This window comes from Lasioglossum baleicum, chromosome 16 (genome assembly GCF_051020765.1).
Source record: "Lasioglossum baleicum chromosome 16, iyLasBale1, whole genome shotgun sequence".
In the NCBI taxonomy this organism is placed as follows: domain Eukaryota; kingdom Metazoa; phylum Arthropoda; class Insecta; order Hymenoptera; family Halictidae; genus Lasioglossum; species Lasioglossum baleicum.
In genome coordinates this window covers 8,570,009-8,597,878 of record NC_134944.1, presented here as the reverse complement: position 1 = coordinate 8,597,878, position 27,870 = coordinate 8,570,009, and the positions used below count along the sequence as shown (strand labels likewise).

At 43.0% G+C, this 27,870-nt stretch overlaps 2 protein-coding genes and 1 long non-coding RNA gene across 12 annotated transcripts; 2 read left to right on the top strand and 1 right to left on the bottom strand.

Annotated features, from left to right (window-relative positions):
• Positions 1-11: 11 nt before the first annotated feature.
• Put (activin A receptor type 2 punt) lies at positions 12-14,938 on the top strand. Of its 2 annotated transcripts, none has more exons than XM_076440896.1 (9): positions 12-827; positions 1,521-1,711; positions 1,782-1,959; positions 2,295-2,434; positions 2,551-2,930; positions 3,040-3,226; positions 3,514-3,651; positions 3,741-3,872; positions 3,966-14,938. In XM_076440896.1, exons 1-9 carry the CDS (start codon positions 779-781, stop codon positions 4,149-4,151), a joined length of 1,581 nt encoding a protein of 526 aa, XP_076297011.1. In that variant the 5' UTR covers positions 12-778; the 3' UTR covers positions 4,152-14,938. The 2 variants fall into 2 exon arrangements, with proteins under 2 accessions (XP_076297011.1, XP_076297010.1); XM_076440895.1 differs by having other exon boundaries at positions 2,295-2,449.
• On the bottom strand, positions 4,814-27,536 carry LOC143217092 (uncharacterized). Of its 7 annotated transcripts, XM_076440864.1 has the most exons (13): positions 27,396-27,536; positions 25,557-25,599; positions 16,585-16,735; positions 16,309-16,522; positions 15,985-16,080; positions 15,404-15,641; positions 15,026-15,333; positions 12,962-14,938; positions 12,724-12,838; positions 12,301-12,643; positions 11,989-12,229; positions 11,027-11,913; positions 4,814-10,759 (listed from the first exon to the last, which is right to left on the bottom strand). In XM_076440864.1, exons 1-13 carry the CDS (start codon positions 27,399-27,401, stop codon positions 10,585-10,587), a joined length of 4,794 nt encoding a protein of 1,597 aa, XP_076296979.1. In that variant the 5' UTR covers positions 27,402-27,536; the 3' UTR covers positions 4,814-10,584. The 7 variants fall into 7 exon arrangements, with proteins under 7 accessions (XP_076296979.1, XP_076296976.1, XP_076296982.1 ...); XM_076440861.1 differs by lacking the exons at positions 25,557-25,599; positions 27,396-27,536 and adding an exon at positions 20,780-20,957; XM_076440867.1 differs by lacking the exons at positions 25,557-25,599; positions 27,396-27,536 and adding an exon at positions 18,080-18,242.
• On the top strand, positions 23,586-27,442 carry LOC143217131 (uncharacterized). Of its 3 annotated transcripts, XR_013010733.1 has the most exons (3): positions 23,586-26,047; positions 26,395-26,471; positions 27,028-27,442. It is a non-coding gene; the product is annotated as an uncharacterized LOC143217131 (long non-coding RNA). The 3 variants fall into 3 exon arrangements; XR_013010735.1 differs by lacking the exon at positions 26,395-26,471; XR_013010734.1 differs by lacking the exon at positions 27,028-27,442.
• Positions 27,537-27,870: the final 334 nt, after the last annotated feature.

Below are 27,870 nucleotides of genomic sequence, written 5' to 3'. Positions count from 1 at the left end.
CGCAAGAGGGAAATCTAAATCTCGTTTACACCGTATCTTCGTGCATCGTGCGTTTTTCCTTCCTTTATTTCAGCGCATTCCTATAATATAAATAGAGTAAGAACACGTACAGTCGAGAAACTCGGTAGTTTTCGGCATTTTCAAGCACCGTGAGGCGCGAGAACGAGACGCATTATCATTTTCGCACGTTCGCGGTCGTTCTATCGCGATCCATTTAGTTTATGATCCATCTTGCCGTGCGTTTGGCACGTACATTCGTGAATCCGCGTAATTTTGCAAACTTTTATCAATCCGATAGGGAACGAGTGTTATCGCGTTTGTCTACGGGCTTGATCGATCCTTGGTTCGTCTACCTGTGTGTCCTGTGGTCATTTTAGGCCGATCGTGAGCAACTGTGAAAAATGTCATAAATCTATGGTGTCCGCGTTCCTGCAGAAACGTGGGAGGGGGAGAGGAAGAGAGATGTGTCGGTGGATGAATTACTACAATTTGCTTAATAGCTAATAGACTGCACTCGCGATTCGATTTTTTCCTGTTGTTCGCGTGTTGATCTCTGTCTGAGACGGTCTGTGTTCGGTGAACACGGGCTCGTGAAAGGAAAGCAGGGACACGCGATGGTGCGGATCACGTAGGAAATAAGCCAGATGTGACGGCTAAACGAGGACCCCGGACCTTGCGCACCAAAGTCCGGCGCTCTAGCCATATCTCTCTGGCGAGCACTGTGCGCCTAGACTTTGAAAAATCATTCGTCTGGTATGCGTTTCACGAGCCGTTCACGATGCCCGCATATGCGACCATACTGCCATATCTCATCCTAGGATTGTTAGGTAATCGTATGCACCATTATCTCCCCTGTTGAACGCTCGCATCCGCGACGCAAATTACACGCTCCGACGCGAAATTCTTGCTGTGAACGCGTTATGCGAGCCGTCGTTCAATCTCGGTTGCACTCCGTTGTGGACCGATGCTCGAGTGCCTCGCTCTGTTTACAAACGACACGATCGAACACCGATTTCACATCGGGAATGACAGTTTGTTTTGTAATCAAACGAGATCCATTGTGGTCGAAATAGCGCGTCTTCATTCACCGAGCTCGAATAATAGTAATCCGCTGCTTTTCGCATTTATTTGTTTACTCGAGGAGAAGGTTGTACGTATACAATTGTTGGAAAAAAATTCTTTCACTGTATCCTTCTTCTCCTTTAACTCCTATGTAGTCAATCAGGTACCCGGGTACCCATTTACTGTATTTCTCTCAACAATTTGTTAATGTTCCTCTAAGAAATATTACAAAATTTCTCTGAATATCCATAATGAGAATTTGTGCAAACATGTTAAATACAAAAAGGTTTTGAATAATCTATACATTTTGGTAGACTGCATAAGGGTTAAAGAAAAATGAAATTTTACACGACCAAAACTATTCGCAATGCGTACTTTAATAAATATTTACATTTATATACAGGAACACATAGGCGTGTTATTTTTCTGCATGTATCATCAGAATTGATCATTTCTAGGACCTACTTTAGGGCACGACGTCAAAGGTTCTTCGGTATGCGAATTTTATAATGAAACACTATGCACCGAGTCCCAGCAGGAGTGTTCGGGAAGGGAAGAATGCGGTCCGCACGACCCAGGGAAAAGAAACCATTGTTACGTACTGTGGCAAATCGACAATGTCACTAAAAAGTCTATAATTAAATTGAAGGTAGAAGTAGAATGTTTACTTTGTTCTTAATCACTTTGGAAATTGGAAGTAACACTATTACATGTTGCAGGGATGTTTCCTGGATAGTAATGACTGCTACGACAGGCCGCATTGCATTGAGAACAGTGCAGAGAGGAAAAAGGAGTTATTTTTCTGTTGTTGCGATGGCAACATGTGTAATCAGAATTTTACATGGGATCCCCACCCTACATCCTCCTCCAAACCTATCCAACCTTCTGTTTTTCATGGTATGCATCTGCTTCAATTATCATAGAACTCTATTTATTCAAGTTTGTCAAGGAGCTAGGTGGTGTTCTCATGCGAATAAGTTAAATCGATTGACTCTGTCCGCGTTGAAATAATGAGTTGTTAGTAATAACTAGACTGCGGATGTTTATGCAATTTTTAATTTCTGTAGGCAAATTTCAAGAAAATGGTAAGTATTAAATTCTGAGGAATTTTATATTTTAGCATTTTTTCTAAATGCATAAAGATCCGCAGTCTAGCAATAAGATAAATAGAGTTCTTATGAAATATGAATTGTGCTGTTTATTCTTGATCGTTAAATATGATTATGTTTCAGACTCAGCACCCGTTCCAAACACAGAACAACAAATAATCACACTAGTTTTATCAGTATCTATACCCATGTTCCTCCTTGTTATTATTTTACCATTTTTGTATTGGTGCTACCGACGTAGGAAGTTGGGATATTTCAACGAGGTTTGGAAGACATATGTACATAATATCAAATTACTAAACGTTATTGTTTTGTTTTTGGTGTGGTACTACCAAACCCGGTTACCGTACAATACTAACACAAGATTTTTCTTTAACAGGTACCAACGTTGGAGCCTCTCCCACTGCCACAGCCATCTCCTAATTTAGGATTGCGGCCGATCCAGCTTCTGGAGATCAAAGCTCGGGGTCGTTTCGGAGCAGTCTGGAAGGCACAGCTGAAAAACGAGATTGTCGCTGTCAAGGTGTTCCCTGTACAGGACAAACAGTCTTGGCAGACCGAGCAAGAGATCTTCAAACTTGCGCACATGGATCACGAGGATATATTACGTTTTATAGGCGTCGAGAAGAGGGGGGACAATTTGCAAGCGGAATTCTGGTTGATCACTGCCTATCACGAGAAAGGTTCACTATGCGATTATTTGAAGGCGAACGTCGTCACGTGGCCCGAAATGTGTAGAATAGCAGAATCTATGGCAAGGTATTGCTACATCGATTAAATTTCTCACTAGAAGTGGGCGGTTCATGAGAATATTCGAGGACCCTAATGTTAATGTCTGTTGTTATCCTGAGCATTTTCTTTGTAACAGAGGTCTGATGCACTTACACGAGGAGATACCGGCCAACAAAGCAAACGGCTACAAACCTGCTGTGGCTCATAGGGATTTCAAGTCGAAGAATGTTCTGCTGAAAGCCAATATGAGTGCCTGCATAGCAGACTTTGGTCTGGCACTGATATTCCATCCTGGGAAGCCTTGTGGCGATACGCACGGACAGGTATGTGATTACTAGATTGCGGATCTCTATGCATTTATAGCAAAATTGAGAAGATGAAATTCAAAATTGAAGATGTCAATATATGGTTTCTCCTCTGTTGAAATCATTAGGGGAAGAAATAACATTCGATTCAGTTTCTATTTCTTGCAATCGATGCAGACAATTTTTATTTTGCGTAAAGATCTGCAGTTTAGCGATAACAGAAATCATCCTAGTGGCATCTTTAACAAGAATACCGAGTGTCCATCGGAATTCGTTTACATATCAGCATTCATTGTTGCCTACAGGTTGGAACAAGGAGGTACATGGCACCGGAGGTATTGGAGGGTGCAATTAATTTCACGAGGGACTCGTTTTTACGGATCGACATGTACGCTTGCGGTCTTGTGCTCTGGGAATTAGCTTCTCGATGCACCGTACAAGATGTAACTTTTTATTTATTCATCTCCCTAACCCGCGCTCTGTGTTTCTATTGGTAATTGTTACGAACTATTTGGTTTGTTCATTTGTTCAGGGACCAATAGGGGAGTACAGATTACCATTCGAGGATGAGGTGGGACTTCATCCGACGTTAGAGGATATGCAGGAGAGTGTTGTGCACAAGAAAGAAAGGCCACTTATTTTAGAAACGTGGCGCAAACATCCCGTGAGTACATTCCTTTCTATAATATTATATGATACGATGCATTATATTGTTTGAAGGGTTGATTAATTGAAGTGTATATATACACAATCTTAGGGACTTCAATCGATATGTGATACAATGGAAGAGTGTTGGGATCACGATGCTGAAGCGCGGCTTTCAGCTTCTTGTGTAATGGAAAGAGTTGCTATATTGAGTAGGACGCTTGTTTTAAATTCATCGACGTTAATAAGAGTTGATAATACCAACGAGACTATCACCACTAAGGAATCTAGTATGTAGAGCTCTACGTGTATTATAGCTTTAGTTACATTGCACAACCATTTTCTGTATCATAAAATATTTTTACTATCACATCAATGAGGAATGTTCGAATATTTGCATGTGACTTTGTGATCATTCTTTTTTCGCGTTTCGATCGATTTCTCGAACTTTCACGGTTAGAACTTTCTATCTTAAAACTAAATTTAAGATGTTGCGGAATCATTACCATGTAGTTCGTTACTCTTATATTATCATTAATGGTCGTTCTCATTAACAAAGAATCGGATCATACTTGAATTATGAATTAACGGTGTGGAAGACAATTTGTTGCCAAAGGTTCCTAGCCCTTGTAATCTTTCCAGATGTGTATGTTTCACACACATGAATCTTGTGCAACTATCAAACGTACAGTACAATTAATAATTCTTTGTGCGTGCGGTATTACTGTGACTGGCACAACCGTTGCGATTTTTCTTTTTCTTTGATCTTTATCCTTTAAAAAATCGAAAACAAGTTCCACATTAGTACATATTCATTTCTAACGGGACGATCACATTCCTCATTGATGTAAGGCAACCATGCAATGATTGTTCAGAGATAACAAGATGGACAAAGGGGGAAAAAATGGAAACACTAGCCAAGTGAATTTCAGTAATTCTGTAGAGCGGTATCGTATGTGAATTGTTGTCTCAAAAAAAAAAAAAGAAAAAAATATCTTGACAACCTTATACAAAGTACCTGGTAGGAACAGACGAGTTAACTGATTGGAAGCCATGAGGAATTTATTAGAACTTTGCACGAAATAAATGATATTAACGAACTCTCAACGATATTAGCTAACTCTGATTATTTTGTATTTTTGTAATATATTATATTTAAGACGACTAGCTTACTTCACGAGACAAGATTTTCTCCATGAACTCTTCATTTCTACATATTTGCTATCCTGTTCAAACAATTTTCGATAACGATACATCTTTATTGAATTGTGTTTGGTTGTTTTTTTACTTTTATCATCTTCAAGACACGTTCGAATGGTAATAGTCATTGCATCAGCCTGTACATACATGCGCTAGACACATTAAATAATCAAAATTAACGTCACTGTGTTACACGTTCATGGATTAAATTTGATCAAGCGAAGTAATAGTCTTCCTGTTAACGCTTTGCTTCGATTACGCTAGTTTATTTGTGAAAGGCTCAGGCTTCTAGCTCAGGCCTGGGCGACACTGGCCCGCGGAACAGATGCTGCTGCTGCTACTCACTTCGGGAGAGAGAACCAACCACTTCTTACCTTCTCCGCAAGAGAAGGAGAGAAGTAGCCACATCTGTTTAGCGAGCCAGCGTCGCCCAGACCTGCTCTAGCTCATACGAGAAACGAGTCTTGCAATCCAGTGTACACGCAAAGGATACATAAAGCCTTGAATACGTAATTATTGTATACTATTTATGTATTAATATTTAACGAAGCGGAGCATCTTGTTTGAATCAACGTTCTACAGTTCACATAAACGTTACGAAACGATAGCCAAGCTCTTGATAAAAAGAAAAAAAGGAAACGCTCATTCACGTTCATTCGATCTAACACGCTTTCACTACTTCTATTTATTTATAGTATAAATCCCAGTAAATATTCACCGAAGAGTTGACGAATTTAATAGTTTCTATTCAGACAATACTCTTCTTTTGGAAATCCAGGATTTTATATTGTCTTTGCTTTCGATGCCCTTCCAACTCGTTTCCATTAAAGACTGCATAACCAGACTGGTAATAAGTTTATAAAGTATTTAATAATATTTCAATCGATTGTCAACCTGTGGTAATAATACTCGGAACTATGTGATAGAACAGAATTTCTCCGTGTTGAATACCTAACTATACGAAGGGAAAGCAATAGCCGTTCAAGATGCACGTTTCAAATAACCCAGATTTATTTAAATTTTCGTTTTACCGAGTCAATTTGCGAGTGAAAAAGAAACACACGTGTCTTCTATTTGCTCCGAGTCGTCTCAATTAGGACTGCCATAGAGAATAGCAAAGGTCGGGCTAGGAAACTCTCCCTTTTTTCATAAAATGAACGTGGTCATGACTTCTAAATTAGTTTAACGTCATTCAGAACGGTGTAATTGCACTACAAACTGTGATAATAATCGTGCGGATTAAGTGTTACAATAATGTAAACGGGGCCTAATTACATTTTTCACTCTCGATCGTGATCGGAGCAAGTAGAAGACCAGTGATCGGTTTTGGCTTTGACATGATGGCTTTGACAGTGCCAAAAGGGTATAACAAGTACATGCACACAATAGAGAGCTTCTTCGTCTTTGTATGTTCGTTTCTAGTTGCGTAAGACATGTTGGAGTCGGTAACGTGTAACTATTAATCTTAAAGGTACACAATGTTACGAATGGTTGATTAACCCATGGGTGATTGTATAGTATTACGTTTATTTTATAGAGGATGCAGATCTTTATGTATAATATTCAATCGTACGTTACACACAACGTAATTGTAATAATGTTAAGCGAGATCGGGATATCATAGAGCACAGAGTTTATTTAACACAGTTACCTTAACGAGAGACAGTCGACCATACAAAATGATCCTGTACATTCGAATCGACCATGGGTTAACTACTTCTTCTATTACCTAGATTTAAAACAAATTTTTGGACTTTTACATATCGAAAGAAAAGGCAGACGATTCTGCGTTCTTTAAAGAAAAAATTCCATTATAAATCTCTCTTCTTTTTTAATTTCCTAACTATATATAAATATGTATGATGTATATGTTGAGAATTTTATTTGTAAAAATCATGTGTAATAAGAATAGTCTGAAGTCTCTCATCATTGCTGAATTGTTGCAAGCGAAAAGGGGGGGGAAGAAAGAAGTCTGTGTGTAAAAAGTGTGGGAAGCGATATGCATTTGACGAAAATAAAATAAACGGATCGATCAGTTGAGACGAAGACTGACGATACGAATAAAACGTTTGGTTACAATAAAACGTGGAAAAAGAAAGCAGCTTTTCAATTTTATGGTCTGTAGTGTATAGACGAATATAGGACATTCACATAGAGTGCAATGGTGAGATATTCTGTATTTTGAAACTCCTTGTACATAGGTAGATATACGAATCATAGACAATGCGTACAACACGTATCATGCCACATTGCTTGTCTCTTACTGGAATCAAATACCATCAGTATATGTATATGGAAGTTAGGTTTTAATATTGACAGTACCGTAATGGCATTCCAGTCACCTATAATATACTGTATATTAATGTAAATCAATATTGTAACTTGTGACTTTTAGCATAACGAAAATTCTTATCGGTATCGTCGGTGCAGACATCATTAAAGATTTTGATTAAAAATTAGAAACTACAAAACGCTCTCCACCATCTTCTGCCAATCTCGAATACAATCACATTCGTTTCTCGGCCGCAGCCAATCGCAAATACAGTGGCCCAAATTTCTATAAAGTCATCTTCTTTTTCATAGATATTTTAAAAATATCACCATTTTTGTTGATTTATTGTATCTGGTCTTGTGCCTTGTAGACACTCGGATAGAGGGACTGCGTACTCTAGACCGCTATGTTTATTATTTACATTTGTTTTAATTTTTTCTGCGTGGTGCAGAACACAAGTGCGAAGTTTCTATAAAGTCACTTAGTGTTTCTCTGTATTCTGAGCAGAGAACTACGGAAAACTGCGAATATATTCTAAAAGTATTAGTTTTAGAACTCACAGAAATCCTGTTTGTTATAATTTGATTCACGTGTATGAGAATGCCGAGAGGAAAAGTACTAACAAGTGAAGAAAAAGCATCAATCGATGCTTATAAAGATATGGGCTGCTCTAATCGCGCAGTTGCTAAGAAAACTAATCGGTCATATACTGTGATTAATAATTATGTCAATTTACGTGAAAATTACGGAAAAAATCATCTTAAAGATAGTAATAAAAAATAGTCAAAGAGACAACATTCAATATTAATGAGGTCTGCAGCTAAGGAAAGGAAAAATGCAGCACAATTTCGAGCTGAATTGAAGCTCCCAGTAACAACAAGACGTGTGCAACAACTTTTAAATTCTTCTGGACAAAAATACAACGTAAACCAGGCCTTAAAGAAGTACATAAACCGGCCCGTATTGATTTCGCACGAGCACAAAACACAGTGGCTTTATAGAAATTTCGGCCACTGTACTTTTGTTTACAATCAGCATGGGGCGAACAGCATTTGTTGAAGTCGTGTCTGTCAAAACAGTGAATGTCTTTTTGTAATTTAGCATTAAAGTGACGAAATACTTCCAAGATTCTATGACCAGCTTTCTATCGAGCATAACGCATCGTTCGGCATCAGTGTGCACACTTTCTGACACTGTTGTTAATCTCAGCAATTCATTAGATGGTGATTGTTTTCACGAAACAATTTGTTCGACCATGTACCCTCTTTTAATTATACGATATTATATAATGCAGACTGATCAGACATATCTGTCTGACATCCAGTCTAATATGAATAAAAAGAGATTGTACATAAATTTTAGTAAGATGTAATTTAGCGAGTAAGAGTATAAAATGTAAAGAAAGAGACAGAAAAAAAGCAGAAAATTTCTCGATTATCGTCTAATAGTGAAAATACGACTCATAGCAATAGAATGTTCCTACGCACATCGGATGTAACCGTTTTCAAAATTTTTGTAACGATGGCCTGACGAATTCTTGCGGCACAGGCGTGCGGGATCGTTACTTTACGAAGCAATTGAATAAAAATGTGTTGATTTTAGCACGTAATTCTTTTTCTCATAGTTCGTATAGAGGGTGTGCCGAATAAAGAAAGGAAGGAAGAAAAAAAAGAAAGTTCCTCATAGTAGAAAATCATCAAAGGCGGCGTTCGTAGGCTTTTACGTAGTATAAAAGAGAGAAAAGAAAATAGCGGTGCTCGAGAAAACGTAATATAATCTTGAAACTTAAATGTTTAGATGAATTTCATGTACGATAACGGCATAATAAAGGAATTAGTGAACTTTTTCGAGAGGCAGAAAGGCCGGCAAAGAATCGAAAAATGGAAGGTAAAAAAAAGTCGATGGTTCAGTTTGTGTTCAGGGCAAAGTACTAGTTGCAACGTGATTCATTTTCTACACTACGTGTATTCATAATACCGTTATATTCTAACGAAACAGGATGCCTTACAGGAAGTATACTATGACAGAAAGGAAGTATACAGAAAAAAAAGGAGTTACAATTACAATTGTAGACTTTATTTGATTACACTGTGTGTATGCCCTTCCGCATACGAAAGAATACATGAAGCAAGTAAAAAAATGTGATTTTCAGCGAACCACAAGCGCGCGACGATAATAATTTATACACCAGATGAACTTAAAAAAAAATGAGAGGCGCTCGTTAAACAACACAATGCGACGTATGGAATCGATACTCGACTAAAAATATAAGTCACAACGGTAGAAATAAAAAAGTTCGACGTGTTTTACACTCCGCACGGTCGCAGTTGATAAACCTTACTCGCCTATACACTATGATCACAGTTACATTCATAATAATCGTAAGTTATTACATGTCATTACCGTCTTTATCATCCGTAATTATTATCATATATTTTTACTGTATATATGTACATTTCTGGTTATAAATAGGTGTATGTTCAATCTCATTAAATATAATCTGGTTTGAAAGCCTATGACTAGCGATACCTATTCTCTTTTTCATACTCTTGATGATGGTTGTTCGTGAGTAATAATAATACTATTCGCAGTTTCCGATATAAAGTCGAAGCAATGCAAACAATTATGAGTAATAACTAGACTGCGGAAATTTATGCATCTGCTCTCTGATTGATCCGTTGAAAAAAATGCAATCGAACGAAAACCTCAAGCCAGTTCGTTTCACACTGTGCTTGACACATTCGCATCGGATCACGCGCGCTACGTTTCTAGATTCTTCGAACTTGTGTTTAAAAACAAATGAATAAAACATTGTATACAATAGATGTTTTATAAAAAAGTTAGACACATTAAAAAATTAAAAACTTGTAGCGTTCTCTTTAAAATAAATAGTCAACTGTGTCAGACATCAGCACCCGACGCGAATGTGTAAATAATAAGAATAGTTAAAACGGAGAACTGAATAAAATTCCTAGCGCAGGAAAATCAATCTTCGAACTGGTGCGTTCGTCTCGATAATAAAACGATACAAGGAAAAATATGAAAGAGCGGTGAGTTCGCATGAAAGTCCGCGGTCTAGTAATAACAATTACTATATGATATCTTTAGAAACAATTCTATGCCTTTCCTTTGATACACTGTACACGGCTTTCTTCGTCGCCTCGTCGAATATATATTATCCTCGCGGTTGTGCGATTCAAGTCTTCGAAACTTTCGTCGCACTAAACGTGTTCCCCCGACACAGACATTAGGTGTGGGGCTAAGTCTGAATATTGTACACACACCTCCGCGGAACCAGACCTTTCCGGTCGCCTCTCGCGCATAACAACCACTTGCTATCCACCTCTAGAATCACTCTGAGCTTCTCGCCTTCTCCGAACGCGAGCAGCATTTTGTTGTCCGACGGCATTCTCTGTGTGATAGTGCGCACCTCTCTAGAACCGAGATGCGCGAGCTGTTATTTAACTAATCTACAAGAACGAGAACAGAGAAAGAAACGAAACGATTAAAAAATATAGAAACCAATCTGGCAACTGAAAGGGGGGGTGCGTCGGGATCGCAGCGACGCACGACCGCAACTAAAATCATGAACAATATTCAGGCTTTTTCATGAAACTGAAAATAGGTACAAAACCAAATAAAGAAAAACCTTGTTCATAATTTCAACTCATTCAAGTATTTCGATCTCTCGTGCTACTTACTTGAGAGGCTTTTTTGCTGGAGGATTTCTCGCAGCAGCAGCAGCAGCATGGCTGGTTGGTCTCGGCAAAGACGTGGACGCTGCCCGTCTTTGCGGGGACACCATGTTCTTCTCCTTAGACGTTAAACCATAAGATTTGTAGGGCAGAGAGCTGGGACGCGCCAAGTGAGTTCGCGCTGTTCCCACGTGCTCTTCGTCCACCCTGCTGGTACGCTTTGTTGTCTCTTTGTTCCTTAACTCTACAGGCTTTTTTGGTGCGGTTTTCGGTGTCGACAGCATCACCGGTTTCTTCAACGACGGAATTCCTGAGACAGGGGACCTCGTCGTTTTCACGGGCCCTGTATTATTCGATTGCTTTACCGGGGACGTGAGGAGCCTGGGAATCTTCGATTTCCCTAAACTGGTCGGTGTCCGTGTTGGCGACATCGGCGACGTTGTGACCGGCTGATTCTTCGCGTCCTCCTTTCCGACCATCGACTCCCACTTCTCTTGAATTTTCCTGAATTTCGCCTCTCCGATCATGTTGTCCTCGTCGTCCGTTTTATTCTCTGGGCTGTGGGATTTCGCATGAGCTACAGGATGATGATGATGGTGCTTGTTCGATGCCCTATTCAAAGGAGAGTGCTCCAAACTATCGGTATAGTCCTCGGAATCCTCGGAAGTTAGCTTGTCCAGAGCTCGGAACGCTTTCGAGCCTATTGGATTGCTTAAACGTTTCTTAACCGTCTCCATGTCAGACTTGTGCTGGCCAGATTTCTCGTCGTAGTTGTTGTAGACGACACAGGACCTCGGGCGTACCTTTCTAGGACTAGAAACTACCGTGCAAGCGTCTGTCTTATCAAAATGATGGTCCTTCGAAGCGATATCCACGTTCCTAAAGTTTACGGCCTGCAAAATTTTGTTTAAACAAAGTGTTAGCGGGAGGATACTAGAATGGGAAAAATGTTTGGCTGCAGTACTCACGCTTATATTATGATTATTTAAATTTCCAAAGCTATTGTGAAGCTGGCGATACTGGTACAGAAGGTCCAACTGAAACGGGCAGAAAGCTAGAGGGTTTAGAATGTGCAGGAGGGCGTCGACGACCTCGCGCGCGTTCGCGTTCGCCAACGCGCTCACGAATAAACTGTTGTTGTTGTAATGCTTCCTTAAGATCGATTCCCTTGTACACAGGTACGCGAACCACGCGTCTAAAGCTCTTAAACTGAAAACATAGAAAATAACGTCGTTGAATTTATCAATCTAATCGTGCAATACTAGTCGTCTTAGACTTACTTTAATAGACCAAATACAAATGCATGAAATTTCAACATCCCCTCGGTGATAACGTCCTCTCCATTAATCTTTTGTACTAGTTCGTTCAACGTCTTAGTAACTGGGCCTTGCTGAGAAGACGCCTCGACGACCTGCCAAACGCTATTCGTTATTGGTCCAAATGTAGAATTTAGGTGTGGCTTCAGTCCATCCGACATGATGGCATACAAAGCAGGACACAGGTGACTAAGGCAGATTTGTGCGCACTCGCTCTTATCACCATAATTCTGTCTACTGTGGATAGACTCTCCGTTCCAATATTTCAACAATAAGTCCACCGCCTTATTCACCGATAATATCATCTCTGAAAAATTCTCTGCGTTAGTCGATGCTTCGCTGGCATCGTTACGGTAAAAGAAAATAGTAATTTTGCCGATGATGTACTTCTTTTGTCGTCTAAATCTAGCGGTCTGCTCTCAGGACTCGTGTCCCTCCTCTCCTCCGTAAGCGCACAATCTTTAGTCTGCTCGTTCGGAACTGCAGAATTTAAATTATTGGTCTGAAACGAATGGAAGAATAGTTTTAAGCTTCTTTAGATTAACGCTAAGCTTACGGTAGGCGTAATAAATTTCTAAGAAATGTTTTTCAAAAGTAATGTAAAACGGTCACTTCGATACACTACCTTATTGTCTAGGTATTTCTTTCTTTGGTTTACAGCGAAGCTGACAGTCTTTTTTTGAGATTCTAGCATATCGGTAGTTTTGGTAACGTCCTTGTTCATTCGAAGAGCCAAGAACTTTCTCACGTACGATCTTAATTTAACATCAGGGTCCTCGGTGTCCCCGTCGCTGCTCTGCGAGCTGAATCCGCTGCGTTTCAGATACTCCTCGAGCTGTTTCACATCATCCTCGCTAGTCTCCGAAGCTTCAGTCTCTATGTCTCCTGTGCTGTTTACATCGTTTATCCTCTCGTGGCACTTCTCCTCCATCTCGTCGACGTCCTTCTCGGAGTCGACAATTTTCCCACGATACAGCAACTGCAAGTCGTTGTTCATGTAATACGGCTCTTGCAAGGACATCCTCTTGTTCACCTCCGGAGCCTGATGATCCTCTATCTCTTCCACATCCCCCATCTCGAACATGCTGTACCTCTTGCTCGCAGGAGCGACCTTGTTTTTCCTTAAAATACTTCTAGGTAAAGGTGGCCTCGGCGGCACTTTTCCACTCGAGAGGTCACGATCGGTCTCACGATCTCCGTGCGGTAAGGAGATGGATCTCTTCGGGAGCGACGGGCAAACCGTCTTCGATTTACTGACTTGCTTGTACGCCTTCTTGTCGTTACTCACTAAACTGGCCTCGGAACTAATACTATCGTAACGGTAAAGATACAACGGGTTGGTCGCGTTGTTCGACGTCTGCTGGTTCGTCGAGGAGTCGGTCAGTATTGTGGAAGATCCCCGGTACCCGGAGGACGGTTGTGTCGCGGTGCTGCTCGTGGAGGATGTGTTGTTTGGCATGATCTCGCTGATCGGTCGAGACTTGTGGCGCATCGGCGGCGACAAACAAAACAGCGGCTTCTTCATCTCCTCGTTGATATTGATGTGCTTGGACACCTCGGGCACGTCGTGTAGGATCTTCTTGTACTCGATAGGCAGAAGGAATGTCAACGACTCCCAGTCTTTAACGTGCGAGAACCCACGCTGACGAAGAGCGTCTATGTCGTTGCACGAAAACGGTCTGCTGGATGATCTACCGGTGTTTTGTCTCCAGCTGACCCTGTTTCTCCCGTAGCACTGAGGCTTCAACGCTACGTTGTCCATCCTCGTGTCTTTGATATTGAGAAACGATAAATCAGGTAACGCGTAATTCGGGTAAACAACGTAGACTGGTTTCTTATTAACAATTGTCTCCCTGACAGACGGATTCTCTTTCTCTTTCTCCGCCGGTGGTGGTTCTGGGAACAACAGCGACGTCTGAACGCCATTGTCCTCCGTCTCGGCTATCGCCTGAATGCCCGTAGTTTTGCAGACCGAGTACTTCTTCTCCAATGATCGGATCCACGCCGTTTTCTTCTGCTGGTCGAACCCGTTCGAAATCACGTCGAAACTGTTCTGGATGTTTTCGTTGTCGTGCGTTAAATCGGACTTGGACATACTTTCGGATAGTTCCTCCACGGATGCTGACGACATCATTTCATCTTTTTGCTCGATGATCATCGACGAATGTTTTGGAATGTCGTTAGAAAGGTCTCCCTGCTGCTTCTCTGTCTCTTGGTTGTTGCGGAGATCTCCTTTCACCCAATTGATGGAGAAGTCACTTTCCGGTAGCTGGCATTTCGTGCTGATATTGTTTAGATTTTTCCGTTGTATTTGCGTATTTGTATTCGTATTCGTATTAGTACCACTATCACTAGCGCTATTGCTTGTAGGCCATCCGTTATCGCTGACAGAATCCGACTGGTCGAAAGTCAGACTCATTCCGTCAGCGCTCATGCTCTTCTGCTTCATAAATAATTTGACAAGGCTCAAGTTCTGCAGCTTCTTCCCCGACGTTGATACATGTTCCCCGCTGTCGGAGCATTCTTCGTTAATTGAACGGCTCATTACCGATCCTGAGCTGTGCGACTGTTGCGCATGGTTATTCGATTCCGCAGAGTCGACCTGTTAACAAACAAATATTCCGGTTTAAACAGTTGCATCTCGTTATGGAAATTTTTCGTTCGATTATTCGTTCCTTAGACTTCTTACAGAAAAATTGAGAGGTACGTTGTTGATGTGCTGTAGTTGAGTAGTAGCCTGAGTAAGGTCTGGCAGGCTCTGACTCCTCTTATTCACCCCGGGCATGATATTACCAACACCTTGTAAAAATTCGGGATTCGTGTTGTTGTTGCCCGAGGGATGGCGAGTCATGATTTTGTTCATAGAAGAGTGTTTCAGGTTGCTCCATGTGGTATAAATCTTCGAGTCGGAGCACGCCATCGATAAATCTAACACGTTTTTCAAGTCCGTCGTCCTATTGTAATATGTTTCCGGCGCCTCGTCATGTTTCTGCTTCTCTGTAAGAAAAACCGTACAGCGATTAGATCGAGACTTTACTGCAACTGTGCGCGTCGGTGAATAGTTTACCTTGATTTTCAAAATCTTGAGAGCCATCCGAATACATTGTGATACTACCCTCAAAGGCGATGGTGTAGTTATCTTTGTTGTTCACTTGGCATGTCAACAACATATCCTCGCAGTCCAGAGAGTCGACGCTGTAGCTACCCCCTGGTGGTAGCACGGGTGTCTCTTTCAGAGGGGAAAATAACAACGACGATTTGCAAATGGAAATCGTGTCCGTCGTCGAACAGGCTGAATCTTCTCCCTTAAATTCAAGATACATCGTTATTATATTCCACGTGTGTACCCGATGCGATGCATCATGCATTTTGCGAACTAGAATAGCTGATTTCCATGCAACGTAATGTTAAATGGCGTAACTCGATTTATTAGTTCGACAATCTATCAACATCTTTCTCGTTCTTTTTTTATCATATTCGTGAACAAATCAGCTTAAACTCATTTCCTTTGGTGGCCATGCAGAGAAACTGCAACCAAACTTGCATCTCACTTTTGTAATAAGCATAAAACTCAAGTCAGTTTAAATCTGTGTTCTTTGTCGTCAACATAGGGCAAAAGAAACTGAACGTTTGCAGCCATTGTCATACCTGGCTGCTGGTATGAGGGCTGATAGATGAACCGATGTCAAGCTTTTCCATAACGGATCCAGATATACTGGCATATCGTTCCCTTTGATAGTTAAACTGCCACGAAATTGGAATACACAATATGTTTAGAACAAGCTAACTGTAATTTACTTAACTATCATGAAAGATCTTTTCTATAGAAACAAGATATTTCATAGAAACAACCATCCGCCTCAAAATCTAAATAATACAGAACTTGTTTCGCAACTTCATCCGCAACGTACCATTGAGAGAATGATGAATTATGCTACCCATACCATATGCAACCATCTTTGTTATATTTACCTCCGAATGCTGAACCGGATCGGTGCACATAACAGGCAGAGCTGTAAGCAAAGTATGAATGTCTGCGGTGCGAAAACTTTCCATATCGATTTCAGCCAAGTTAGCATCCAGATTGCGGGCCAGATCATCATAGTAACCCAGATCCTCTCGAGAATACGAAGCAGAGAGCGAGGACAATACACTAGGATGAATATGAAGGCCTCCATCTCTGTAGCTGAAACGTTACGCACAATTATAACCTCTACCCGAAACAATCGATAAACACTATAAACATACCCGTAATCGACGACCCACTGATACTCTACATTATCCTGTACAAATTCCGAACTGATCAAGTCGTGTTGCATAGAATCTGTAGCAGGATTTGAATTGCAATCGGAGCCTGGTGTTTGTGGATCTTCCATCACTGCAGCCCCTTTGCCTACACCTAGAACACGCAATGTTACACAGATTAGCATAAAAATAAAGACCAAATATGTAACAGGAAAAAGTTCCAAATCAAAAGAAAGCAACAGCGACAACAATGGAAATGCACGTACGTAGAACAGCAAAGTTTTTCAAGCGTGTTTGCCCTTTCCTGTACATTGTGAACGTCGTATTTTTTAAAGCCAGCACCAATGTCAACAATTATACGATTACACGAGACGTCGTATTCCCATTGTTTATGGTCCGTGACAGGTGTTTGCAGTTAAACGTTCGGGTCGGTCGTGGACCGTCCGTGATACGGGCCACGTGGGTAAACAAACTGCCGAATTTCACGGTGACATGGTCGCATTATCGCGGGTAGGAGGTCACTCCACCTGATAACGATTCATTATCGATGTACCGCACACAGAGTGAACAACGGGCTCGCGATAACCGACGAATGACATTTCTACGGCACTGGATTAGTGGGAATCGGTGGAGCTCTTAGTCTCGATAAAACCACTGACGACGCATTGATAAGGATGTAAGTATTTTCCTCATCCGCCGTGCGCCCGTCGAACGTTCACGATAAAGCAGAATTGTCAGCCAATGACGTCAGGCTAAGGTTATGGCGGACGTATTCGAGCGAGCGCGTTCGTGCTCCGTATCGGGGATGATCAAGGCTGCGCGTCATTGTGGTGCTCTTAAGAGGGCGTGTTTTAAGGTTAGCTGTCACGTAATAAATAATTAATCGATCGACTGGAGCATGGTACTTTTAGATTAGGCAATCGGCAACGTCTTCGAACGCGCGTGACACAAAGACGCTCTCGAAACCACTTCCTCCGAACGGCAACCTACATAATATGTGCAAATCAAGTGGAGAAGCAAAACCTAGAATATTGTAAAGTCATGCGTTGTTTTGGATCATGCATAACACGCGATAAGAGCCTCGACCACAGAATGATTCCGTTTTTCGTGGACATGTGCGATCGACGCGAATTGTTGATCGATCGATGGAATCAATCGAAAAAGGAAACGATCGCCCTGTGATGCATAGAGATTCGTTTGTGTTGCTTCGTTGATCGCGATTAATCGTACGGTAGGTTAGATCTTATCGGGATCATGGCTAAGAGGTAGGAATACATTTTTCTCGCCCACTGCACGTAGTCGTGAATTATTAAAAAATGTTTGTATTGTCGCGATGACCGTGTCGCAACTAGCGCGCGCGCTATCATACGTAGTTAGTAGCCGAGAGAGTTGTCAGACAGGATTACAGGATAGACAATAGGTTCTCGTATTTAGTATTTAGATGTATACATATATGTACTCGGAGGAGATTAGTTTGAACGTAAACCAGCAACCGTACCTCGAATAATTCGTTTCCACCGCATCGCCACGGTCGCTGGACTCTGGTTCTACGGAAAATATTTACGCCAGATAAATGTTAACCGAAAACACTAATGCCCACGACCATATGGCGACAACCCGCCCGTCGCTCATACTTAGAAATTCATTTTAACTGCGCCTACGGTGCACACCGTTTGCTCGCGCGGCGCATGAGCATTACCGATCCAGCGTAAAGGGTGGGCAAAAGGAAATCGGATACAACACGATTGAATTAAGGTTACGCTACGACTCATTGGAGAAATATCTGCCCGCTAAAATTCAAAGACAGCGTTCTACTCTCCCCACAAACAAACGAGAAACCCATCCAAACAATACGAAAAATCTGCTCAACAGTAAACCTACCATGACCGGTTCTAGATGTTTTACTTTACAATTATCGAGAAATTACGAAAATATCTTTATTAGAGCATGCATTGCAATAAGAACCGCGCAAAGTTGAAATAAATTAAATTTTGTCATCATTATAAGGCAACATGTACTCGTTACTTTTGCACGGTGCGGTCGATCGTGACCCATTTGAAATTTTGCCGCCATTCTTGTTCACACGAAAGCGCTCTTGTATTTTTACCGAGGCAACAATTCAATTAAACCGACAAAGGGACTTTTCCTGGGATAGAATAGATGTTTTCAACTGTAGATCGTGAAAAATACGACAACGGTAAGAATTGGCCACGTTTTTTCGACGTCTCGTTCGAATCTTCGTTTAACTTTATTTCCGAGTTCCAGCACAGTCACGATGGCGAGGTAAGTCAACGTGACTCGCATTATGAATGGCAATTCGACGATGGATGAAACTGTTGCACGTTTGATGGTCCTAAACTGTTAATCAATTGATTGGTTCCCGATGAACGTGCGTATAAAACTTTAATTCCAATACAAATATGTACATATTTGATTATGGAAGCTTTAATTTGAATATTTGAATTTCAGTGTATTGAAATCTGGACGGCAGAATTTAGCTATTTAAATTCGAGCGACTGAATGTTAAGCGTTTAAATTCAAACATTTGAGTTTGAATATATTTGAACTCGGACTTGAATATTCGAATGCTGAGCAGCAGTATCGAGTTAAATGGTAAACCAGCGGTTAGACGCAAGATTTTTCTTCTATAGAAGGAAGAAAATAAACGAGTAGAGCGGACGAGTTATCTCGACATCGCCGGTCAACAGGTTAGGACTCGGTTTACCACCGCTGCAGAAAAATTATTCGCGTTGGTTCGTTCTCTGGGCAGTGTCGAGGGCACGAGTTAATTTTAGCGAGGCGTTGAACGAGCTAACGGAGGGTAGGAGGTGGGGGGATGAAATTGAAGAGCCGAAATTCGCAAGTCGACGAAAATTTTACGCGTGCGAAATATAATCCGGGAATACTTTTGCCAGGGGAACCGGTTCGTTTCGGTGAGACTCGTGTTTACGCTTCGCGATTTTCTGGCGAGGTGAGTTAAACGGACAGCCTTTACTCGGAAACTTGGTCTGTGTTTGTTGTCTTCTTATATGTTAGTATGCCCGGAAAACAATTTTCTATTTGTCGGTGTTTTTCAGGTAACTTGGCCGAGCTTGCGTGTTTTGAAAGCAAGACATTTACGCTTTTGTACGGCATGCACATGTGCATTGTGCTTTGCCAGACGGCAAACGCACGATTATTTAAAAGCCAGTAGGACAGAGAGAAAGAAGAAACGCGGCAAAAGCCTCTGGAAATGGTATAGAGCACTCCCACAGAGTTTGCTACTCGAAATAGTAGGACGCGACGCCATTTCTCACGCAAGACTGTGGGAGAGGAGTTTTTCAACTTGGGGAAACCGACTCTTTTAGTTCCTAAACGAGAAGGAAACGTCTGACACATTCCTAGGTAGTCGTAAATCACTTTCTACGCCTTTGAGGGATTATACAAGGGGCCTTCTGCTGTATATAGTTTGTCTCTAGGAAACCTGAAGTGTACCGCTTGAAATGAAACAAGATATGCCTTCCTTTGTCGATAATCTCGGTGACTAATTACCCTGTGACTAATTTCCCGAGAGCCCGCTTCGTTATGGAACTGTTCTCGATCTGAACACTTGATCGATGATCCCTTACTTTTGCTCGCCCGCGATACGCCAATGCTCGCTGGTAAATTAACACCGCTGCATAAGGAATAGGTGTGATGTAATGCGAGCATCGCGAACACGTATAAGTGACACGGCCGGGCTTAGATAGTTACAGGTATACTGCGCATTTTTACGCGTTGCAACATTCCAGCGACATCGAGAGCAGACCTGATAATCTTGTTCCGAATATTATTTCTATTTAGCTGAACTTGAACGTCGCCGATGCTGTCAGTGGCGATCGATGCGTAGGAGTGGTTGCACACACACAGGCACACAGAGGTAACAACTCTGCTGTACAAGTTTTGCGCGACTATTCTGAGATTCTTGGACACGACGGTCCTTTAGCAAGAAATACAGCGCCAGCGATAACTATGCTTCGGTTTTTAAACAATCCAGGGTCTCGAGAACATGTCGGAGAATCCGAGACCCAGAAAACCTTTAAGAGAAGATCTGGTAAAAGCCAGATTAATACGAGATGTGACTTGCATTTCTATCCTAAAGCGTTAACCAGAGGCAAACCTCGCGCGTTTCAAGTTAGAGATTAGTATCCCATGCTACGGTACGTCAAGTGGATCTTACGATTGTACAGGAAGCAGTTGCATCTCTGACCCGTCTTCTTCCGATACTTAGCTTCCTGGCCCTTCCGTTTTCGATACAAGATCGGTGGTCTTGGCGGCGCTTGCAATGGCGGGCTGACACGGCCCACAGAGAATTCGGCTATTTTCATGATGATGCACAGCAGGAGCACTATCATCATTTGTCAATGTTCAAGGTTTCGTTATCCGGTGCTCGCGTTACAACATAGTAACGCTTTCACGGTTGGATAACGATCAAAAGTTGTTCACTGTTATCGCGTGTCCGATTCAACTATACAATATCACGGCACGGTTCTGTACAAACGTTAGAGCAGAACAAAGTATGTACAACAACAGCACATTTACAAAAGACACGAGCAAGCCAGACTCGGCAAAGTTTACCAATCGTCCAGCCGCGAACACAACGAATCTCGCTCGTCCATCGTTTGAGACTGTTCACTTTTCATTATTACAGCCTCGGCGGTGTACATTTACCACTCGAAAAAGTTACATCACGGATCCGCAAGTGTTTCCCGCTGCACTCGACTCTTTCGTCGTCGTCGTCGTCGCCGTCGCTGTCTCTACCGGCACGCTCTCCAACATGAAAGATGTTTGCACTTTTGACGAACGGAAACACACCACGGAACACCGTCGATTTACTCCTCTGCAAGCCAGCCGATGACACCTTTCAAAAGATCCCTTTGTTTAACGGACGCGCGGTGCTGCTCGCACGGTTTACGCCTCCGACAATGTAGGCACACCGCACCGTCGCGACTGCACCTATGTCGTTGCTTTTAACCGACCGGAGGACCGTCCCGTATCTCCTCGGTACACAAAACCTCGGAATTTTAACCCTTTAAACCCGATGACTCGCGAGTACCGAATCCGTCGGACTCCCACTCAGCCCGAAATCCTTAACATTTTATTCATTAACAGTCGCTCGATAGTCTTTTAACGCTGCAACCACCGGAAGCCTGCTAATAGGCCTTTTTAATGACAGTGCTGCGTCTAAAAGAAGCTATTAGAGCGATTTATGAAGCGACTGCGCAACGGTAGATAAAGTGTTCACTGGTAGCTAAAATATTAGCCCCTCGCGGACGAATGTATAAGGTCTATTGCGACACATTAGGCTATTCTGTATTTAAGTGGGTATTCCGAATTTTTTTCGAAAAAACTATCGAACCCTTTGCATTGGGATTTTGCACATGTATTTATTGGTGTTTGAAGCACGCGTATGATTTTTTCCAAGTAAAAACAATCAAGATTATACGAGTTACATATTTTTTTAAGATAAACAATTAGAATACCCTCTTAAAACGATTGTATTTAAGGATTCGGGCTTGCGCGTTCTAATCTGATTTACAGGGAGGGGCCCTGTAAATTCAAGATTGCCGAACGACTCGGGCTTATCGAGAACGATTTGGAAATTATTCGGAAATCGCGAGACCGGAAGTGTCGGTTGGACACGACGAAATAGTTTTAAAGCGCGTTTTTTGGCGTCGACCTATGCGGCGAATAGTAATAATAGTCGTTACGTCAGCAGACGCGCTCAACCGCCTAAATTGCAACAAGTGGCGAGGCAATTGTTTCGAGTTAATCGAACGTTCAGATAACGGGGGAATATTCGACCGAGAGAGAAAGAGCGATTGATGCGTTCGAACACGGGCGGAGACGATAAAAACTGTCGGAATGTTGAGTCACACGGCCTATAATTGCGTTAATCGGGTCTGCGGATGAATTCAGAGAAACTCTATATTTATCGCGAACAAGAACATGCTGTCAAATATACTGCGAAATATTTGTTCTCCCCCGTGACGGTGATTAATAGACAGCAAATGTTTGTGCATTCGCGAGAAAACCGAAGATATTGCTGAAGAGGAAAGGATAGATCCGCAGAGTCGAGCGATTGAAATGAAAAAGGGGTGGGACGATCAAGAATATCGGTAAGACCGAGCGATTTATTTCGGCCGTGGGGCAGTAAACAATGAGCGCAGGGGCACTCATTAGCGTAAGTACGCGCGGCCGTCGGTGCAATAGAGGATGTGCGAGGCGTAACGACTCGTTGAATCGGAATTAATTTTCCCCCGGCCGGCAAATGAACGTCGACCTATGATCGGATTTGCTCTCGTGTATATCGAGTGGCATTCAAAAAACGGGACAAACATCACTTCCCCCTTCCTCGACGAATGTTGGCGAGCGTCGGGGACACACGCGATGCAATGGGATCGATCGCTGATGAAAGAGAGAGAGAGAGAGGTCGACCTGTGCGTTAGTGTACGATTCCGTCCACAAGTTCTCCTCACAAAGGAGAGAGCCTCGCGAGAGAGAACCTATACACACAGTACACCGAGAGAACACAGAAAAAATCACTGTAGAACTAACTGGGCACAGACCGAGCGGAACGCCAACGAAAATTGGCTACTGACGAATCGGTTCAACGAATATCCACATCCACTCGTTATCGCGCCGATCCCATCGAGAAAGAGGGAGAGAGAGAGAGCCACTCGTACATGCACCGAGCTCGTTGACACTGGAGATCTCTCTGGAATCCACCGAGTGCTTTTCCCGAGAAATTAATCCGATGATCGCGAGGATCGCGAGCACACCGTGCTGCGCCAACGATGCAGAACACACGCGGCACACACACACAACAACCGAAATTTTTCCCGAGCGTTTATTTTGGCGGAATCGGTTTCTGGACCGCAGTCTGACTCAGACTGCCCTAACAGCACGCGTCCCGCGCGGGCGAGCGTTTGCACACGGCACGACACGACGCGGAGTTTAATCTCTATTAATAAATACCCGCTCCGCCTCGGCCGGAATAGAGAGCAGCTCTATTCCGCTCGCTCATTCAACGCATATAACGCGCTCGTGTTTCCTATCGAGAGCCCTTTGCACCCTTCAACCCTTCCTCGAAATCGCAGGGTCGATTTCGACCCGGGATTTGCGGGGCTGCTACAGAAAGCGCTAGGGCTCGACGATATTTAACACACGGGGACTTTCGAACTCGTCGAAATCATTTCAGATGCTGTATTTCACATTTCGCATAGATTTTAAATATTTTTTAAAAATTGTCAAGATGCAGGAGCTGTGTGGACACCTGTTTCTTTTATGCATTTCGAAACAATGCGACGGCTGGAATCCAGTCCGGAATTATTTTGCCAAAAGTTCTTGTGTAACGGGTTATCCAAAATAGACTTTTAGGAAGTCTTTTTAAAATAGAAAACATACTATTTTTAATTTTATTGGTTTTTTTATTTAATTATCAGGTATCATCTATGTCAAGACCACGTTTACAGACATCAATTCTTGAGAACGACGTGGAATTGATGTTGATGGGTAGCAACTCGTTCACGAACAGCAGCAATGTTTTCATTCGAACGAGTTGTTTTATGGTCTGCCAGACTTTGGTTTATCGTGAACAGATCCAGTTTCAAATTTTTTAACCAAATTTCAATCGTATACGACTCCATTGTTTAAATTGTCTATCATTGTAGGTTAGAAATACAAGAAAGCGACAAGAAACAAACATGGCGTTCGAGAGATATCCTCATTCAACATCCTGAAGGTACTTTCGGATAACCCATTAGTAAAAAGAGGAACATAGAAGTGGCGGGGCGACTAACGTGTCGGGAAGAAGTACCTTAAAAGAAAAATTGATAACGGATCGATGACATCGTCGACCGTGCGGCTCTCGGGAAGCAATGATTTTTTAAAGCTTCTTCACGGCCGAACGGCCGCATTGCGCTGCAGAATTTGTGCATCGGGGCGAGAATTGGTCCTCGAGCGATCGCGCCGGGAATATTTAAAGCGGTCGGTCAATATTTATTCCGCTAATTGGCTCCTAATCATTCGAGTTCCCCGAGCGAAGTTGGTAAGCTTCGACGAGGCGCAAACGAGGCGTGCGTCCCGTTCCGATTTCTCGGCATTGCGGCCAACGCATCGCCGTGAACCCTCGCGAAAGGTTACGGAATTTGCAAAGTTCTCGGCAGGGTGCTGGATCGTTTTAACGATTACGTAATTGCCGGCAAATCGGCAAAGCCAATGGGAAATCGATGCGGGATTGATTCGATTGATGGCCGGCTGTTCTACGAACCGATAGAAAGAAGAAGCGGGACGCGCCGAAATAATCCCGTTTGCCACAATCGCATTAGCGGGAGCTCCCTTTGCGCGCAGTGTTCTCGAAATGACTTCGGACAAAGGATATCCCGGGGAACCACAACGCGGTTCACTGGACAATGCGGAATGACACGTTGAAAAATCAACGATCCTCCGCAACGCCGATCGACCTCGACGGACTTGCCCTTTTGCACTCGAATGGGCCGAGGCGCCACTGAAAAGTTACGCGTGTCTGATAAATAGCTGCAGATTTCGTTCAAATGGAATTTCCAGGCTCGAGTGCAAAGGGTTGAGCGTTCGACCTTTAATCCTAGCGAGGCGATCTTTCAGTCTATCTCGACTGCGCGTTTAAAAATCGTCGTGGTCGACGTACAAAAATTGCTCACCGGTTTTGTTTACTATTTGCTCGGGCAACCGCAACGTGAAAACGCAAGCACATCCGCAGTATCGACTATACTCGTGCGCAGGGTGAAAAACAAAATCGTGTGCCATTGAAACTGAATGCCACGGAAGGGTGAGAACGTGCTGGATGGAAAAAAAAAGATAAATCTAGCTTGAAAGCGCTACGGAAAATAGCTTGCTTCGACTTTGAGGATCGATTTGCATTGTAAATGGGTCGTGAGAAGTATAAATCACGAGAACGTATGCGCAACCGAACTCACCAACGTGGTCTCCGTTGCCGCAGACAATATCTGTCGCCAAGGCCTGAAAAACATTATCGGATATTATTAATTCGTCCCGTCTAAAAACTCGTCAACGTGTTTTCCGGCTAGAGTAATTCCTGATAGTAATTCCGATCGCGAAATTTCACAATTCTCTCGAGAACAACCCTAATTTTTCAAGTGACCAGGCCTGACTTTCTTTCGTTTCAATTTCAGATACTTGGAGAAGAAATCCACATTCTCGAGCTGTTTCGTGTTTCACGCGTTATAAAACGCGACGCTATTTTTAAACGTTCACAAGTGCAGCGAGGAGCTATACCCGAAGACTTGCTCTCCGGAGGAGCAAGATGGACATCGTTAAACGAAAAATGCTTCTCGTTCCAGCGTCGCACGGGGGGACAACAATTTCGGAATTCGATACGGGACGAACGCGAGGAATTACGGGAACCCAAGTCATCGAGCAGTCCGCGACCCGTTATTGCGATGCTCCGGTAATTTTTCGAATTTCCCGCAGCTGATCGTTTTTAAGCATCCGATCACGCGATGCGGCCAGCCTCGTGGTAAACGTTAGCTTCCCGTTAATTGCAGCGAGGCTCGCGAAGTTCTACTTTACCGCGGATTTTCGAAATCGCGTTGCAAACGCGCGCCCATTTGCATAAGAAATTGCAATCTCACCAACGGTTTGATCATTCCTCTGCTGGTCAAATCGTTTCGCATAGTATAGACTCTTCGTGACGCAGCAGCCTTTCAGCAACTTATTTCATGTAATTTTCGTATTGCACAACCGGTTGAGATTATTGTAGTTCTAATTCTATAAATGTTAATTATTGTGTTCTAGAGATATAATTTCTCGGAGATATACACAGGACCGCGTAGGGTTAAGGAATCGTTGCAGCAGTGATAATGCGTCTTCGGGTACGTGGGCTTCGCAATTCCGTAACACGTTTCTTTCCGCGGCCCACATGGCTTTGTTTCGTTCTCCACTCCCCCCCCCCCCCTTTTCTCTCTCTCTCGTCCCGGTGCATAGAAAAATCCAAAAGGGAGAATAAAGGCATCGGAATCGTAATTAACTCGCGGAACAACAACCGGCAGCGATTCTCGACTAACAAAACCCGAAGAGTGCTTCGGGGAACAAGGTCACCCGATCCCGGCGAGAGATCACGTCTAAAAAAGACGGAGAGAGTAGGACAGACAGAACGAAAGAGAAACAGAGAGGGAGATAAGGATCGTTTCTTGGTACACTTATCTTCCGGTTGATGAGCTCCGAGGAATCGATCGGTCCATATTGTCTTGTTTAACCCTTCATAGGGCATAATCTCTGGGTGGACAGTTTCCATCAAACAATTTTTATTAAGAAATATTTAGATGGTAGTCTTTCGCGTTGTATTAAATAACCGCCCGATAGATAAGGTGTTAATTATCAACCAGGGAAGATCGATCGGCCGATTGTTATCTTGACAATTTGTTGCAGAAGACAAAAGACCGGCTGAGCTAAAACCATGTTATTCCTGGGGAATCCCGAGGAATATGCTGCTCTGTCGAGACCAACGAGCGAGGAACGATCGTGCAGTACAAGGGGGAGAGAGAGAAAGAGAGAGAGGAGAGGTGCCTGGATTAGAGGTAACCTTCGCAATCGATTTTATCCACGACACACGGAGGTCAACGACGTACTGTGTCCCATGATTGCGAGACCATGGGGGCAATATACTAACGGCGATTCTAATTTTCTTTCTCGGGGTTTCCGGAGGAGAGAAGACCGTGGCTGTTCGGGACAAGAGGAACGCCCACGCGAGCTAGAGAACGAAACGAGTCGATAATCGGGAGGCAGCGGGTACTCACGTTCATGGTGAAGGGACAGCTGACAGTCGATCCACGTAACACACTCGACACATCCACAAATTATGACATCGCGGGATGAATATCGCAGCTGTGGTACACGGTACGGCGATCGGTCAACGGTATACGCATGTCACACGGGTCAAAATCACTCTTTCGGGAAGAATAGTTTCAGGAATGCATATTCTGAGTCACTCCGCCGCAAGAGAAAGCCAGCCCCTCCCTGACTGCAACACACAACCCCTGTGTGCCCGCTAGTCGCGCATGCTCTTCAGCGGACTCGAGGCTCCTTAGACCGAAGGGGATGATTTTGCTCAGCCCTTGCCAGTCGTAGACACCGAGCTTCGTTGAGGCCCTTAGGGCGAGCGCGAACCTCGTCCACGTACACCCCCAACCAACGAAACTTTCAACCGGTATCCATGCGAAGGACGCGACGATAACGAACTGTCGGACGGTCAGCGAGCATCCCCTAGCGTTA